Raw genomic sequence first — 15,559 nt, 5'->3', positions numbered from 1 at the left:
TGCAAGTGTGAATAGCACTTAATTTCACAGCTATATCGTATGTATCACCTAATTACAATTAAATATCATTTACCTTTCCACTCATCTGTATAGATCGCTTACTATTATTTCCTAGCAGTTTTTACTCTAAAATTCCCAAAATATGGTAAGAGTTGAATTTTGCAAAAAGATGCATTTACTGAATAATCTGCAACACATTACACAGACCATTGGTTATCTTTAGGTTGGTATTATGAGCTCAATTCATAAATACTAATCAACACGGACTACAAGGAAGGAAAGTGGACTACAAAACCAACACAAACAAGACCAGAACCTGATTTTGTCATTTCATCTAAGCCTATGCTAGTTTATTTTACCCACTTTTTTTTTGTAGATTTCAACTTTGCCTAATATCTCCTTTTACAGCTTGGTTAGTCAGTAACTTATGCATCTCAAAATTAAATTTAAGGTAACTTTGCTTTAATGTAGCTTACACGTCTATACAATTTCACTTTTTTTTTATGCTATTAAAAGTGTGTTGAAAGCGAAGCAGACATCTATTTCGAGAATTTAATTAGTTGCCACTAACTCCCGGTCCTGTGAGATTTTGTATCACAGAGCGTAAAGATTACGGTAACCGTGAAACAAAGATTCCACCGCCTGTGCATTTTAGGACATTTCTCAAGGGTCTTGCTCACTTTGGTTTTTACTCCTTCCTTCTTTTTGACGGACTAGTTTCAAGCTCCATCCCACTTCTCCATCTCCAGTTCTTCAGTTCGGGCTCCCTTCCTCTGCCTTCTCTGTTCCTCCATCTTTTGGTTTCTTTTTTTGACCCGCTTAACCTCGCGGCTTTGAAAAAGCCTGTACAAATGCTAGGTCACGGCTCGCCTGTCCGAAGGCAGCTCTCCTCCGTCAGACCGACTCTACCCGTTCTCTCGTTAAAGACGGCCAGCCCGGACGGAACAGCCGGCGCTCAGCAGCAGCACCGCTCCCCGCAGCCGAGGCGGAACTCCCCGGCCGCAGGGCGATGACCCACCCGTGCTTCTGACCATACGAGCAAAACCCCGCGTTCGCCACCCTTTACGCCCAGCCCGCTGGCGCCGTCTCGCCCAGAAGAAGCAGCGGCTCCGCGTTCCTCACTCCCGCCGCTCAGGAGAGCGCCCGCCGCCCCCCCGCCGCCTCCGGCCGCCTGTGCCGGGCGGGGCCCTCCGCTGCCACCCCTCCGGACCCGAGCCCGGCTCCGGCTTTTGAAGAAAGTCAGCCCTGACGGAAAGCTGCGTCCCGCGGCCCTGCCCGCTGCCCGTCCCCGAGGGGCCGGCGGCCGGCTACGCCGCAGCGCGGGCACCGGCACCTCAGGCCTTTGCGCGCCGAAACCTTTCGGCTCCGTGTCTGAACGGACAGAAGGGATGGGCAGGGAGAGGCAGCCCCCCCCCCCCCCAAAAAAAAAAAAAACCCCAAACGACCCCGCTCTCCGGTGCCAGGCCGCCGAGCGGGAACACCCGCCGCCCTCCACGCCCGCTGAGGGACGGGGGGCGGCCGGCAGGGGTGGCGAGCGGCTGGCCGAGCGGCTCGATGGGGCCGACCTGCGGGCGGGGCGGGGCCGGCGCTCGCTCACGGCCTCGGGGATGGATTCTCGGCGCAGCAGCCGCCGCCGCTCGCGCACGCCACCATCTTAGAGGGCGGGCGGGGAGGGAGGGGAGGGGAGGGAAGGGAAGCGAAGCGGGCGGTGCCGCCGCCGGACGGAGCTCCGGGCCCCTTCGCGGCCTCAGGTACCGCCGCCGTCGCTGGGACGGGGCAGCGGCGAGCCCCAAGCGGCTGTGCGCGGCGGGAGGCGGGCCGCGGGTTCCGCCGGCTGCTGCCCCCTCAGCCCCGCCGCGCCTGTCAGCTGTCGCCGGGGGTGTCGCGGGCAGGAGGCCTCGCCCGCCCCGTCCCCGGCCCGCAGGGCTGAGGGGGGCGGGGGGGACGGACGGGACGGGACGAGACCGGGCCCCGCCTCGCTTCGGGAGGGGAACTTTGCCCCCTCACGTCGCGCGTGGGCGGGTGGGCCGCGCCTGCCCGTGGCGGGCCGGGGAGTGCCGCGGCCGTGCGCCCGTGTGTGTGACCCGTCTCCCGCCGGCCCTTGCCGGCGTCCGGCGGTGGTCGGAGGCAGCGTGTGTCGCCCCCTCCGGTCCCTCTGCCGGACCTCGGCCCCGTCCCACGCACGTTTGTGCCGGCGGTGTCGGAGAGAGCGCTTTCCTCTCCCCGCCTGTCAGCCGAGGGTGCCCGCCCTGCCCGGGGAAGGAGGGGATGTGTGTGGAGGGATTCCGCTTTCCCGGGAGAGAGCTGGCAGGTGACGAGTTCTCTGTCGTGTCCCGCCTGCGGTGCGAGGAGGTTCGTGCTTCCCCCGGCTTGGGCCGCGTCTCTCTGCCCCCCCCTCCCCCCCGATCTCCAGTGTTTGTTTTACGTGCGAGTGCAGGACGGATACTCGTTCTTCCTCCTCTGTCATCCCCAGGGCTTGAGCCATATTTCTTTCTCCTCAGGCATCCACTTTTTTCTGAGTGTGTTAAGGAGATTTACTGATTAGTTTCTCTTCTGTGTCGCTGCTGCTTTTCCCCAAAGATACCCGTCAGCGAGAAGGAAGGAGAAGACCCCATGCACTCTGAAAGCACGTTTCTGAATGCGGTGATTTTGCCGATTTCTAGCGTGCCTGGAAGGCTCGGCTTTCAGATGCAAGAGTGACTCATAGTTTTGAAGGCTGCTGTGCTTGTTCTTATCAGAGATCTGGGGCTGTTTATCCCGTGACAAAGCATGATATGTTTAGATCTTGCACTAGACAAGATCAGATGGGTAGCATGTGGATGTAGGATGTCACTTGTAATTCTTAGCTAATATTAAATGTATAGCTGCTGGTGGCTAAGAGATTGCTGTGTACATGGTAACGCTTAGAGACATTGGCAGCTTGACATGAAGTTCTTTCTTCTAATCCTATTGGGAGAGCACAAGAAGGAGGTCAATGTCAGTTCCACTTGTCAACTTTCACTTTGCTAACCTGAAACTACTATGTTTCTAGCTGGATGTGGTCATAGATGTTCATGTCCAACAAGGTACTCATGCTGGGGTGCTGTGTGAATGGACCTGAGAAGTATGTGGTTACTGTGGTAGCTGGTAAAGACTCTGAAGTATGCAATAGATTAATATTCTGCATTACTACTCCTATATAAGAAACTTTGTTTGAAACTTTGTTTCATGAATTTTGAGTAAGTGCTGAATAGGAAACTTTTTCAAGTGTGTTAGTATGACTTATATTGTGCACTGCCGGATCCCTAAAACATCCCTTTATGCTAAGCTAAATTCTCTTATTTTGGTACTAAAATTAATGTGTTTTCTGTGCAACCTTTGGTCTTGTATAACTTTTTATTTAGCTAGGAACAGTGATCTCTACTTGCAGTACTCAGTACTGGCTTGAAAAGCTTCGCCTCAGTTTCTTTTTTTGTGTCGTTTGCTTCACTATATTCTACAGATTCTACAGGAAACTTTCCCTGAGTAAAGATTACAGGGCTGTAGTGAATATCATTGTCATGTTGCATAGGGCTCACCTTTCCATGTCTTCTGAATATTCTTGCTTTTGCTCTTATCCTATGATAACCCTTGGAAGTTGAGTGGAGGTCAAAGTTGTGTTAAATTAACGTGTCTTTAATGCACATTTCCAGATTTAGAAGGATGGGTGTAAAATGTCTGTCAGTTTACTTTCAGCTTTTTGCTTGTTAGAGTCCAAGCAGTGTCTCTCTTTATCTTATCTCGAAAGTAATCAAATACGAAATGAGAGTCACCTGATGACATTACATATTAAGGGGGGGAGGGGTTGTATCCCAGAACTTGTATTATTGGAGCAGCCGGTATAACTGGAAAAACTAAAACCATTTCTTCTGTGTGCAAACCTTATCTTGATATGTTGTCTTTCAAATTGTGTATGAAATAATCTTGAGTAAATACAAGGAAGAATTTCAAGTTGAGTTGCTTGCATCATGGTTTGTGACTGAGGTGCTGTTCTGGGTCTCTTGTTATTCTTGTTATTACATAGTTTTTTTTGGAGTGTGTGTATTTTCTTCATAGATCAGTTAGAAGGAATACTCCTGTTTTGCAATGGTTTGGCAGTTCTTTTAATGTTCTCTTCCCTAACTGTCAACACAATGAAAGCTATTTCATATTTTGCGAACTTCATATGATTTCCTCTTTTAGGGTGGAACTTTTAATATGAAAAAAGTAATAATCTGCACAAAGAAACACTTAGTGCTAATAGAAATAAGACTGTGCATTAAGTATCAATGGTGGAGTTATACATCCTGTCCTCAGAAGTCACTTATTGCATGTTCAGAACACTACAGTTGGACAGGCTATTGAGCCTGTTGACTTTAGTGTAATCAGCTACGTGAACATACACTGTAGACTACATAGTGAGACCAATTTTTATCTTTTTTCTATATCATAAATTAAAGTGGTGACTCAGCTTAAGTGATTTAGGATGCCATAACATTTTAAAAACAAAATAGTGTAATGACAAGAAAAGTTAAGTATATTTTTTCATGGTTTTTTTCAGAAGATCTTCATGTAACTGGCTGAAAAATGGTTCTGCAAGATGACAGCACCAACTCTAACACTGTTAAAATGGTAAATAAAATAAAAAAAAAAGACTTAAAAAGATCTCCGTGCTATTTGCTGAAAATTATAATGATATTAAGAAGTGCCTTTTAAATGAATATTCCTTCAAATGTCATATTTCAACTGGAATATTAAAGTTACACCATGTGGAAAGCATATTTATTTCCTAATAATGGAAGCAAAAGGCAAACATATGCTGAACTTTCTATTGTATTTAATAGAGTAGAAAATGGCATTTACTTTTAAACCATAATTTCTGTTTCAGCCTGTATGTCTTGAATTTATCATAACTCTGTGTACTTGATGAATTAAATGTTTAAGGATAAAACCATGTTCTTAGAGAGAAGTGTCTTGTACAGTTCTCATTTGAGGTGTCAGATGTTATATTAATATGCTAAACTTTTATCCTTATTCTGAAATGGGTTAATTATTGGTAATAAGCATTAAACAGGGTTCTCTGTGATCAGCCTCAGTCAGGATTACAGCCCACACCAGATCTTGCATGCTGATAGAGGGTGAGGTATATGTCTTGCGTAATAACCGAATTTAGGTGCAAGTTCTGCACCTGGTTACTTGAGTATAGCTAATATGGATTAAGTGGGGGCTGAAAGTAAGCAACTGAATAGTATCTTTCTCTTAGTGATACTTGGTTTAGTGTGCATGGAGGGAAGAATTTTTAAGCATCTTTTTTGCTTTCTAATTGTATTTGTTATTGTTATATTCAGTTCTTTTGGGAGCATAAATTAGGCATGCACAAACTGTTCGAGCTTTGTATGGATAAAAGTCTTCTGGTTTAAGTTTTGGTTATCTGAGATACTGATCTTAATCTCTAATTAGGTTGGTAGTGTAAGAAAAATACGACCAGCAGCTACTGTTTGTATGTGAGGGTACTGAACTAAATAGGTGTTCAGGATCTACAGCGAGCGTAGGCTTTGTGGTAGAGAAGATGGACAACCACATGCCTGTGTCTTAAAACTACATCTTCAATTTATTTTTTTTTTAACCAGCTAGAGTGATTTGGTAAACTGTGTGGTAAAGGGGTTGAACTTGCTGGATGCTAAGCGGTGTGTAAGTCTTGATGAGTTCAGTGGGGGCTGAATCACAGGCTTATGTGGTCCGTCTTTATAGTCTACCTCTTAATCTAATTTGCAGTAGATGAAAAGCATCAGTTTAACTTTTGCCTCCTATTCACAGTTTATAAACTTTCAGCCATGATTGACAGGTAATCAAAGGCAAAATTTAGGGTAAACATTTAGTTTTGTCCTTACTGTTACCTCTATTCTGTGTGCTAATTTGTGACTCATTAATATAGGGTATGGCTCCTGTTGATACAGGATATCTGTAAAACAGAGCTTAGCAAGGTTTCACATGAATAAGAAAAGAAAAAACTCCAGTGCTTCCAGGCAATAAAACTTACAGCTTTATTATTCTTGGTTGTCAGTTCCAGTTTTGTTGTGCCTTCTCTTGGAGCGCCATATACTTGCCAACATCTGGATTTGCAGAGTTGCAGATTAGATGGGCTTCTGATGGGTCTAGTATAACATTTTTTCCGAAGTCCTTTATGTATAATGTTTCTTTCCCTATATAACAATTCTAAAGTGGATTTTATTGAATGTCTTTATAGGATCTGAATTTAAAATAAAAAAGAAAGTTTTATGTAAAGGTGTTGTGGTTTTCTTTTCTTTTTTTTGATACAGTAATAATGCTGTATCAAATTAAGGAAAGATACTGGGCTTCCATAAGAAATAGCATGGAGGTGTCTTATCTTTCTAGATTATTTTAAGGTCCAAAAGCCTATATGCTTTTCCACTACCTTCCTAATTCTAATGTTTAAATTCTTTCCCTAGGAATGTTGGGTTAAGAAACAGGGCCTTTCTCTGCATAGCTTAAAAAGTTAGAACTTAACATCATCGGGTTCTTCTTTCTCATGTGAACCTCTTATGTTCAATTAATAAGGAAGGGATCATGTTCTTTGAAATATCAGTGCTGTCCGGCTAGCATTTTTGATGTGGACCAATTCATAAGGTTCTATATCTGTATGTCCCCAACATTTAGGACTTGAGCTGCGGCAGACACTTGTGGAACTTGGAATTTTAGAAAATGTTTTGCAAAGATAAGTGCATAGTATACACACACGCACAATTTTTCAAACTTTGCTTTTTTTTTTTTTCTTTTTTAGGAGATTATCTTCACTTTGACATGATGTGTGAAGTTTGTTAGTCAGCATTTTTTGTTTGTTTTTTTTACAGTTATTGTGGAAGGTATGTATGAGAAAAGTAAATCTTGTTCTTTCTGTGTTCATTTTTATCAGAGCATGTTGCCATCAGTGTACAGAAGCCAAATATAAAGAAATGTGTGGAATTGTATCTCATTACAAGTTCATGAATACTGGTACTTTGTTAATAAATGGGATAATGTGTCTTGTCTAAAACTTCTCAAAGTAGTAGTTTCTATCTGTCTTTGCATTCTCTGTGAAGTTTTACAGGCTTTAATTCTGTCCTAAAACTTAATATATGAGTTTCAATAGGGTTCTGTTTTTCTGCTGAACATTACAGGCATTTTAGTATTGCTGCTTTGTAATTTTTCTACTCGGCTACTAGCTTGAAGGTGTATCATGCTGCATGATGAAGACTTTGTTGTCACCCTTTCTTGTTAAGTTTTTTTTCCTTGTTATGGAAGAACCAAGCAAAGGGCTATATTAGGCACACAGAAATGTTAAACAGACACTTTGTAGTCAGATGAGAAAGTAATAGCTGCTATTACTGTAACATATAAAAAACTTTAACTTCAAGACATAAATATGGGCTCCTTAATTAGAATTTTAAAATCTACTTATCATAGGTAGAAAAGAAATGGTACAATGTGTACTTACACTCTGAATAACTTCATATGTAACCTCTTATCTAAGAAGTTCTAGATATTCTATCATCCATTATTTCCATCCTGCTGAGGGATCTTAAAGCAAGGGATTTGTACAAGCCTAATGTAGACAAGTTCAGTACAATATTAAGCAACTACAGAATGTGCACAATATCTGCATGATCTCTACACACAGTGTATATGTGCTATATGCTTTGAAGCAGTTCGTGGTGAGGACGGAAGAGCTAGGGATGCGAGCATCTGATGTAGAGATGTCAAATTGATCAGGCTACTGCAATTCCTTCCTGTCTCCAGCTGCCTCTCCCCCTCCTACCTGCAGCATGTAACTGGTCGAAGGCTGGAGTGGCTTCCATTTCTGGTATACCTTACCACTGTTCATAGAATCATAGAATCATTTAGGTTGGAAAAGACCTTTAAGATCATCAAGTCCAACCATGCCCACTAAACCATGTCCTGAAGTGCCTTGTCTACATGCTTTTTGAATACTTCCAGGGATGGTGACTCAACCACTTCCCTGGGCAACCTGTTCCAATACCTGACAATGTGCTGTGCGGTAGCCTGACAAGGAATGAGATTTCCTCCTTCTAGCTCCTTTGGAACTCTTTTATGCCCAGCTTCCATTTTTGCTGCATGTTGTGCGAACACATGAGCAATTTGTAGGCTGTATATAATGTAACTTAATATAATGGCTTGTAGGCTATTAGTCATAATAAAATGAAGGCAAAGTTGGTAGAGTGTAATATGTAGTATGTATTAGACCAATTCATAAAAAAAATGGAAAAACACTTATAAGCTTTCAAGCATGAAAACCTTTCTGTTAGCTTAACTCAAGTTTAAGATAATATCCCTATTTATTCTCTTTTTGAGAACAAATGTTTTCTCCTTTATTCCATATCAAATAAGAACTGCAATTCCTTGCTGAGTCTTTCATAACTTTGCCCCTCCTTACTTACAGACTTCTACTTTCTTTTGTCAATGCCACCATTTTATCAGAAAAGCAGAATAATTATCCTGAACTGATGCCCACACATGGAATACATCAGCATAGATCTAGTGGTATAATTATACTTCAGGAACTCTGCCTGTTGATTTTTCTTTGGAAAGAAGCCCCTTGAGAAATGAAGCAAGAAGTGTCAAGATCTGAACATGGCAGAGGCTGTATTGCAAAGGAGATGCATGAGTCAAAGGCAGGAAATGGTGTAGTGATCGCAAATGCACTTGTGCATATCTAGGCATTTAAATCATTAATCTGAGGAATAGGCTAGTCTGGAAAAAAAACATGTAGCCACTGAAGACATTGTGGCACTGTCTCTTTCATAAATAATTTGTAAATAATTAAAAGACAGTACATGTTTGTATGTTGACATGTGTGGGAAAGACAAAGTATAATTTAAATTTACTGAACTGTATTAGCAAAGCATATCACCTCTATTTAATGGGAGAGTCAGGAGTTGCTCCGTAAAGGTGAATTAGATTTCAGTTCCTTGAGGAGTTCTCTCAAATATAGTGAGTGTTTGAGTTTATGATGATAAATAGCAAGATATGTTATGTAATCTGTAGCGAATTAACTCTTAATTCCTACATAAATGAGTTAGTGTTAATCATAGAACTACCATATACATATCTTACTGAGGTTCATTAGAGTATGTAAAAAATTTTAATACAAGTAGACCGATGAATGAGACATCAGTCTCTGTCACTTGTATTTGAAGCTTTTTAATAATAAAATTGAAGGTTTTCCTAAATTTAGGTCTTCTAATGGGCAGTCGTAAAGCTGTATCACAAATCTGAATCCCCTTCTAGTAGCACTAGTGGATATAAGACCATGTAGGTCTGGTATGCTCATGATTAGCACTTGTTTGCAGTAGGTCCAGTGGATCTTGTAATTTTTTTGAGTTAAAACACAAGAAACATTTTTAAAAAGCTTGTTTGCCTTGCTTTCTTATTTTTTGGAAAGTACTTTAGTGAGCTTTTAACATAACTTTAGTGTTTTCAGTAATGTTAATACTTATTTTTAGTGCAAGTTGTGCAAAGTCGAGCCCTCTAAAAATCACAATGTACCACTTTTTTGGCCAACCCAAACAATATCAGTTCTGTTCTCTTGTGTTTGCTCTGTGGATTGAATAAAGCAGAAGTACTCTGCCTACTGAAGGAAAAGGAAAAATGGTTGGTCATGATCTATTTACACACTGCTGTAGTACTCATCTCCTGCATAAATGTTAATGTTTTAACTGCAGATAGTCTCCTTCCTAATATTAATTTTTGCAGCTCAAGCCATATCTTCAGAATTTTCTGTTGAGCGGTGTACTCTACTCTTCCAGTATGTAAAAGCAGTTGGCTATAAGTATTAAACCCAGCAGTGCTTTTCTGATAATTCACTAGAATTGCTTAAATTGACACCTTTCTATTATTACCTTGAACAAAGACTTCTAGGAGCTGTGAGGTGTGTATAGGAAAAGGAAATTAGGTTTGTATGTGTCAAAATCTGAACTTGTTTATGCTGTAATTTCTGGCAAGTCTGCATGACTTTTGTACTAGATGGCAAGCTTAAAGCTAGCTTACTGCTGTAGTTTTGATTTCTCAGAATATGAAGTGTTCTGAATTTATTATTCTGATGCGTAACATACCAGGCCACAGTCAAAATCATTATCAATGTTTTGCGTTTTTTGCAATAGGCAAAGCTTTCTGTTGCGTATATTGTATGCTTACTCTTAGTTTGACAGGTTTTCACTAGAATTGGTGCATGCCTGTATTTCATAAATTACCAAATAGTTATACAAATCTTTAGAGTTCAAGTGCATGTGTAATCTGATTTTGAAAGTTCACAATCACTTTATGCATTAAGGGATCATGATTTACCCAAATGTGTTGCTATGTCTTTGGAAATGTTTGTTGAATGCTTAAGTTTAAACATGTTTCTGACGACCTTTAGTAGAATTGTATTTGACGCAACACATCAAACTAATTTATGCTGTTGGCTTAGAGTATCTGAATTTACCAAAACGTAGTGGTTTGAAATTTTGCAGAATTCGTAGCATAGAAATTCCAAAAAGGTATTGTATGTTTTACCTACTTTTGCTTACTTAGTGGTAGAAAATTTGATAAATTCTTGAAAAGTCAATATTTACTTTCTAATTGCCCCAATGTATCGGAAAATCTCATGCCAGATCTGGCAAAGATCTGCTTTTTAACAGACAAGCACGTGTTCCCTGGCATATTGGGTCTGCTTCATATACATGAAACACTTGTCCCCACTGTTTGGTTTGGTTTTGGGCTGCTTTTTTTTTTTTTGTCACTGTTTGTAATCTTTTGGGTTTTATGTCTTTATCAATCTTGAATAGGTTACAAATGGTGTGGGTTTTTATCATGAACCGAATGAGCTCCCAGAGCAGTTCATCCACTCAGCGTAGGCGAATGGCTCTAGGAATTGTCATTCTTCTCCTCGTTGACGTGATATGGGTTGCCTCTTCAGAACTCACTTCTGTAAGTATTGTTCCATGCATCTTAAAAGGAAAATAAAAGCCTATGTAAGAGAAAGATGCAGCAGAAACATAGTCACTCAAACACTCGATGAGTGTTCTAGTATAATGTTTAACCACCTTTTCAGTACGGGGAAGATGATACCCTTTGGGTTAGTGAACTAACCTGTATCCACAAAAAGTTACAAACAAGCTCTACTCGGTGACTCTTGCTTTCAAGACAGAAGGTATTACAGATGACTTTCAAATTAAACAACAAAAGCTCATAACTATGTACTGTAATTAGGGAGTTCATTTTGTTTATTGCCATATTGATTAAAATAATGCCCATATATTTCCCAAGAAGCAGTAAATGAGCTGTAACATTGCAGGCTAGGTGGTAGGATAGATTTTATAGCTCAGAACATCTAGAAGTCTGGGATCAAAGGACTCGGGTCATGGAGTTTAAGCCCTATAATTGCAGACAAGTTTGTCATAATCTAGTTCATATATTCACCATCTTGAAACTGATCTGGTATTTACTTTATCTTAAGTTTTAGGATTTAGAGCAGAGCTTTAGCAATGGAAATAGAGTTTTTAATAAATTCTTGTCAAATTCACGTTTCTGAACTGTCATTAAGTTATTATGTTCTATATCAGTTTCAAAACTAAGCATATAAAAATGTTTGTGCTTAACATGCTATTATATTAATAAAACGTTTTTTCCAGTGAGCTGGTGGGATCACTATTGATACTGGAATGTTACTTAAACAAAGTAATCTTCTCTAATTTGTGATAACTCTGCTATTGCTTATAAAATGGGTCTTTCATTTAGGAAATATTTGTATATAAATGTATTTTCAGTCCTACTTGAGGTCAGTGGCTGTATTGGTTTTATGTGGCAAGGTTTTGGTAGCGGGGGGGGTTACAGGGGTGGCTCCTGTAAGAAGCTGCTGGAAGCTTCCCCTGTGTTCGAGAGAGAGCGAGCCTATACCAGCCGGCTCTAAGACGGACCCGCCGCTGGCCAAGGCCGAGCCAATCAGTGATAGTGGTAACGCCTCTGTGATAACATTTTTAAGAAGGAAAAAAAAGTTGGGACGGGGAGAAAATAGCCACCGGAGAGAGGAGTGAGAACATGTAAGAGAAACAAGCCTGCGGACACCAAGGTCAGTGAAGAAGGAGGGGGAGGAGATGCTCCAGGCGCCGGAGCGAAGATTCCCCTGCAGCCCGTGGTGAAGACCCTGGTGAGGCAGGCTGTCCCCCTGCAGTCCAGGGAGGTCCATGGTGGGGCAGATATCCACCTGCAGCCCGTGGAGGACCCCACGCCGGAGCAGGTGGGTTCCCGAAGGAGGCTGTGACCCCGTGGGAACCCTGCGCTGGAGCAGGTTCCTGGCAGGACCTGCGGATCTGTGGAGAGAGGACCCCACGGAGCAGGGTTTCTGGCAGGACTTGTGACCCCGTGGGGGACCCACGCTGGAGCAGTGTGCTCCTGAAGGACTGCACACCGTGGAAAGGACCCATGCTGGAGCAGTTCGTGAAGAACTGCAGCCCGTGGGAATGGCCCACGTTGGAGAAAGTTCGTGGAGGACTGTCTCCCGTGGGTGGGACCCCACGCTGGAGCAGGGGAAGAGTGTGATGAGCCCTCCCCCTGAGGAGGTGAAGCGGCAGAAAATAACATGTGATGACCGTAAACCCCATCCCTGTCCCCCTTGTGCCGCTGGGGGGGCTTGGTGGAGAAATCCGGGAGTGAAGTTGTGCCCGGGAAGAAGGGAGGGGTGGAGGGAAGGTGTTCTGAGATTTCGTTTTATTTCTCATTTACCTTACTCTGGCTGATTTGTAATAAATTGAGCTAATTTTCCCTAAGCTGAGTCTGTTTCGCCCGTGATGGTAATTAGTGAATGATCTCTCCTGTCCTTATCTCGACCCGCAAGTTTTTTGTTATATTTTTCTCTCCCCTGTCCAGCTGAGGATGGGGGAGTGATAGAACGGCTTTGGTGGGCACCTGGCGTCCAGCCAGGGTCAACCCATCACGGTGGCATATCATTAAGTTGCTTGGTTAGATACAAGTAATAAGTAGCTTTTCTCCGGTGCCATTGTATCTTACAAAATGGCTCAGTGCCTTCTTGTCGGCATTTAGGATAGCTTAGGAGAGGGTACCCCCAGAATAGGTATGGCCACTTGTGTCTTTTGGTCATACATGCCAATACTTACAGCACTGTCATTTTGTGAACCTGACTGTTCTGGACTATATACTTAAACCTGTTCATTCTTTTTGTGAATTCTCACCTAATTGGTAATTTTGGATACTGCAATTATTTTCTTTCCACAGTATGTTTTTACGAAGTACAACAAACCTTTTTTCAGTACGTTTGCAAAAACATCCATGTTTGTTCTGTACCTCTTGGGATTTATTGTTTGGAAACCATGGAGGCAACAGTGTACTCGTGGGTTTCGTGGAAGGCATGCAACTTTTGTAAGTATTTTAACTCTGTAAATGTTTTGGTATTTGTGGAAGTTTGTATAGAAAAACTTAAAATAGGACTAGAGAAAAGCAAAGTTTACATGTTTGTGAAGTAGTGCTTTCAGAAAAGCAAGTATAAACTGATTCATGGCACAGGAAGACGTGGCAATCATAATAGTGGCCTTGTGAGAGGAAGAAAAGAAAGGAAAAATCAATATGAAATGTATCAGGAATCATAAGAAATGCTCTAATGAGCCAGACCATTGGCACATCTCGCCTGGTATTTTATCTTGGAGAGTTGCAGAGGATAATTCTTTCTAAGAAGAGCTTATGAGCCTCACCACAGTTGGCTGTTAGTTCCCTGTAACCAATGGAATCAGTTGGAATCAGTATTGTAGTTGATTTTTATTACTGGCTCTTTTTGTCTCTGGTAGAACTGTGAGCTGTTTGCTAAGAGGTTTTGAGATTTTTGAAGTTACATTTAGGAAAGATGGTAGAATTATGTTTTTGTTGTTGTTAATATTGTATTCTTACAGCCTTTATGCATGAGTGACCTTCTGTTGCCCATTCTAGAACTAGGCATAGTTTGTGCTAGAGTCTAAAATTATTGTCATATTACAGAAATATGTACTTTTTTCCAAGGAAATTTAGAGATGCTGGGAAGAGCGCTTGTTCTGTGCCAGTGTTTCAGAATGCTGAACAGCAGGACTCAGGAAGCAGTAAGGCATGTGGCCTGATATTAATCTCACATTAAAATAACAGAAAATGTGATCCAAGAACATGCTGTTAATCAACATGTCTTTATAGAAAATAGCTTGTATGAAAGGAACTGACTTCAGTTCTTCTGGATATATTAGACTTCACTGATAGCGACAGTTGTAGGCGTAACATACTGGAATTGAAGTGTTACATGACATTAAGCCAAATTATTTTTATTTTAAAAAAAACCAAAACACCACAAAAAAGCCCCCAAAAGCCGAAACCCAAACAACTAAACCTTTTGTTTAAAAAAAAAAAAAAAATTGTGTTAAACACATAAAACATGTAGATTTGGCTGATATCTTGAAATAATTTTCGCTAGATCAGCCTTTAATACCAAGTGTCTGTGCATAGTATGGCACATGTTAGACTTGATGCCATTCAGGATCTTCATAAGATAATTGGGAAATAAACAGAATTTACAGATTCTTTACTGGCAGTAATGACAAATAAAGATGATGAAAGCACTAAAGGATGATTAGCTGTATAGAGCAATTGTACTGAACAGATGTATTAATCTCAGCAGATGAGTAGAATAAGGGGCTATTACTTAGTGGGAATTGTGGTGGTTATATTGACCAACTGAATCTTGTGCAGTGCTATGTCAAAGAAAGAGATAATATGAACTCATATGAACTGGACAGCAAAGAGTAAGACTGCTCAGTCTGTCACATTTTGTGTGTGGCACTCTGGCACCACTACTGGAATCTCATTATTTTTTCTTTTTAACCCTATAAAAAGTAATTTTTCAGTAATTTGTAGGAAATAGCCATTACTTTTGATATTAGCATGTGTCTTGGTTTAACCCCAGCTGGCAGGTAAGCGGCACACAGCCACTTGCTCAGTCCCTACACAGTGGGATGGGGGAGAGAATCGGAAGAGTAAAAATGAGAAAAATCATGGGTTGAGATAAAGACAGTTGAATAGGTAAAGCAAAAGCTGCAAATGCAAGCAAAACAAACCAAGGAATTCATTCAGCACTTCCCATGGGCAGGCAGGTGTTCAGCCATCTCTAGGACAGCAGGGCTCTGTCACGCCTGACGGTGACTTGGGAAGACAAACGCCATCACTCTGACCGTCCCCCCTTCCTCCTTCCCCCAGCTTTATATGCTGAGCATGACGTCCTACGGTCTGGGATATCCCTTGGGTCAGTTGGGGTCAGCTGTCCCGGCTGTGTCCCCTCCCAACTTCTTGTGCCCCCCCCAGCCTCCTCACTGGTGGAGTGGGGTGAGAAGCAGAAAAGTCCTTGGGTCTGTGTAAGCACTGCTCAGCAATAGCTAAAACGTCCCTGAATTATCAACACTGTTTCCAGCACAAATCCAAAACATAGCCCCATGCTAGCTACTATGAAGAAATTAACTCCATCCCAGCCAAAACCAGC

General features: G+C 41.9%; 1 protein-coding gene across 3 annotated transcripts in view; it reads left to right on the top strand.

The window, feature by feature from the left end:
* Window positions 1-1,656: 1,656 nt before the first annotated feature.
* Window positions 1,657-15,559, top strand: part of SLC35F5 (solute carrier family 35 member F5) — a 40,728-nt gene continuing 26,825 nt past the window's right edge. The window contains exons 1-5 of one of the 3 annotated variants that reach the window (XM_069780859.1): window positions 1,657-1,751; window positions 4,559-4,629; window positions 6,800-6,881; window positions 10,842-10,983; window positions 13,288-13,431. In XM_069780859.1, the coding sequence (XP_069636960.1) occupies window positions 10,849-10,983; window positions 13,288-13,431 (279 nt within the window). In that variant the 5' untranslated portion in view covers window positions 1,657-1,751; window positions 4,559-4,629; window positions 6,800-6,881; window positions 10,842-10,848. Of the gene's footprint in view, window positions 1,752-1,975; window positions 2,353-4,558; window positions 4,630-6,799; window positions 6,882-10,841; window positions 10,984-13,287; window positions 13,432-15,559 lie in introns of those variants that run through there. The other 2 variants (XM_069780861.1, XM_069780860.1) reach the window with 2 other exon arrangements.

The sequence above is a fragment of the Haliaeetus albicilla genome, chromosome 4 (genome assembly GCF_947461875.1).
Source record: "Haliaeetus albicilla chromosome 4, bHalAlb1.1, whole genome shotgun sequence".
In the NCBI taxonomy this organism is placed as follows: Eukaryota; Metazoa; Chordata; class Aves; order Accipitriformes; family Accipitridae; genus Haliaeetus; species Haliaeetus albicilla.
The sequence above is the reverse complement of the archived record's forward strand: the minus strand, read 5'-3'. Positions and strand labels throughout refer to the sequence as shown.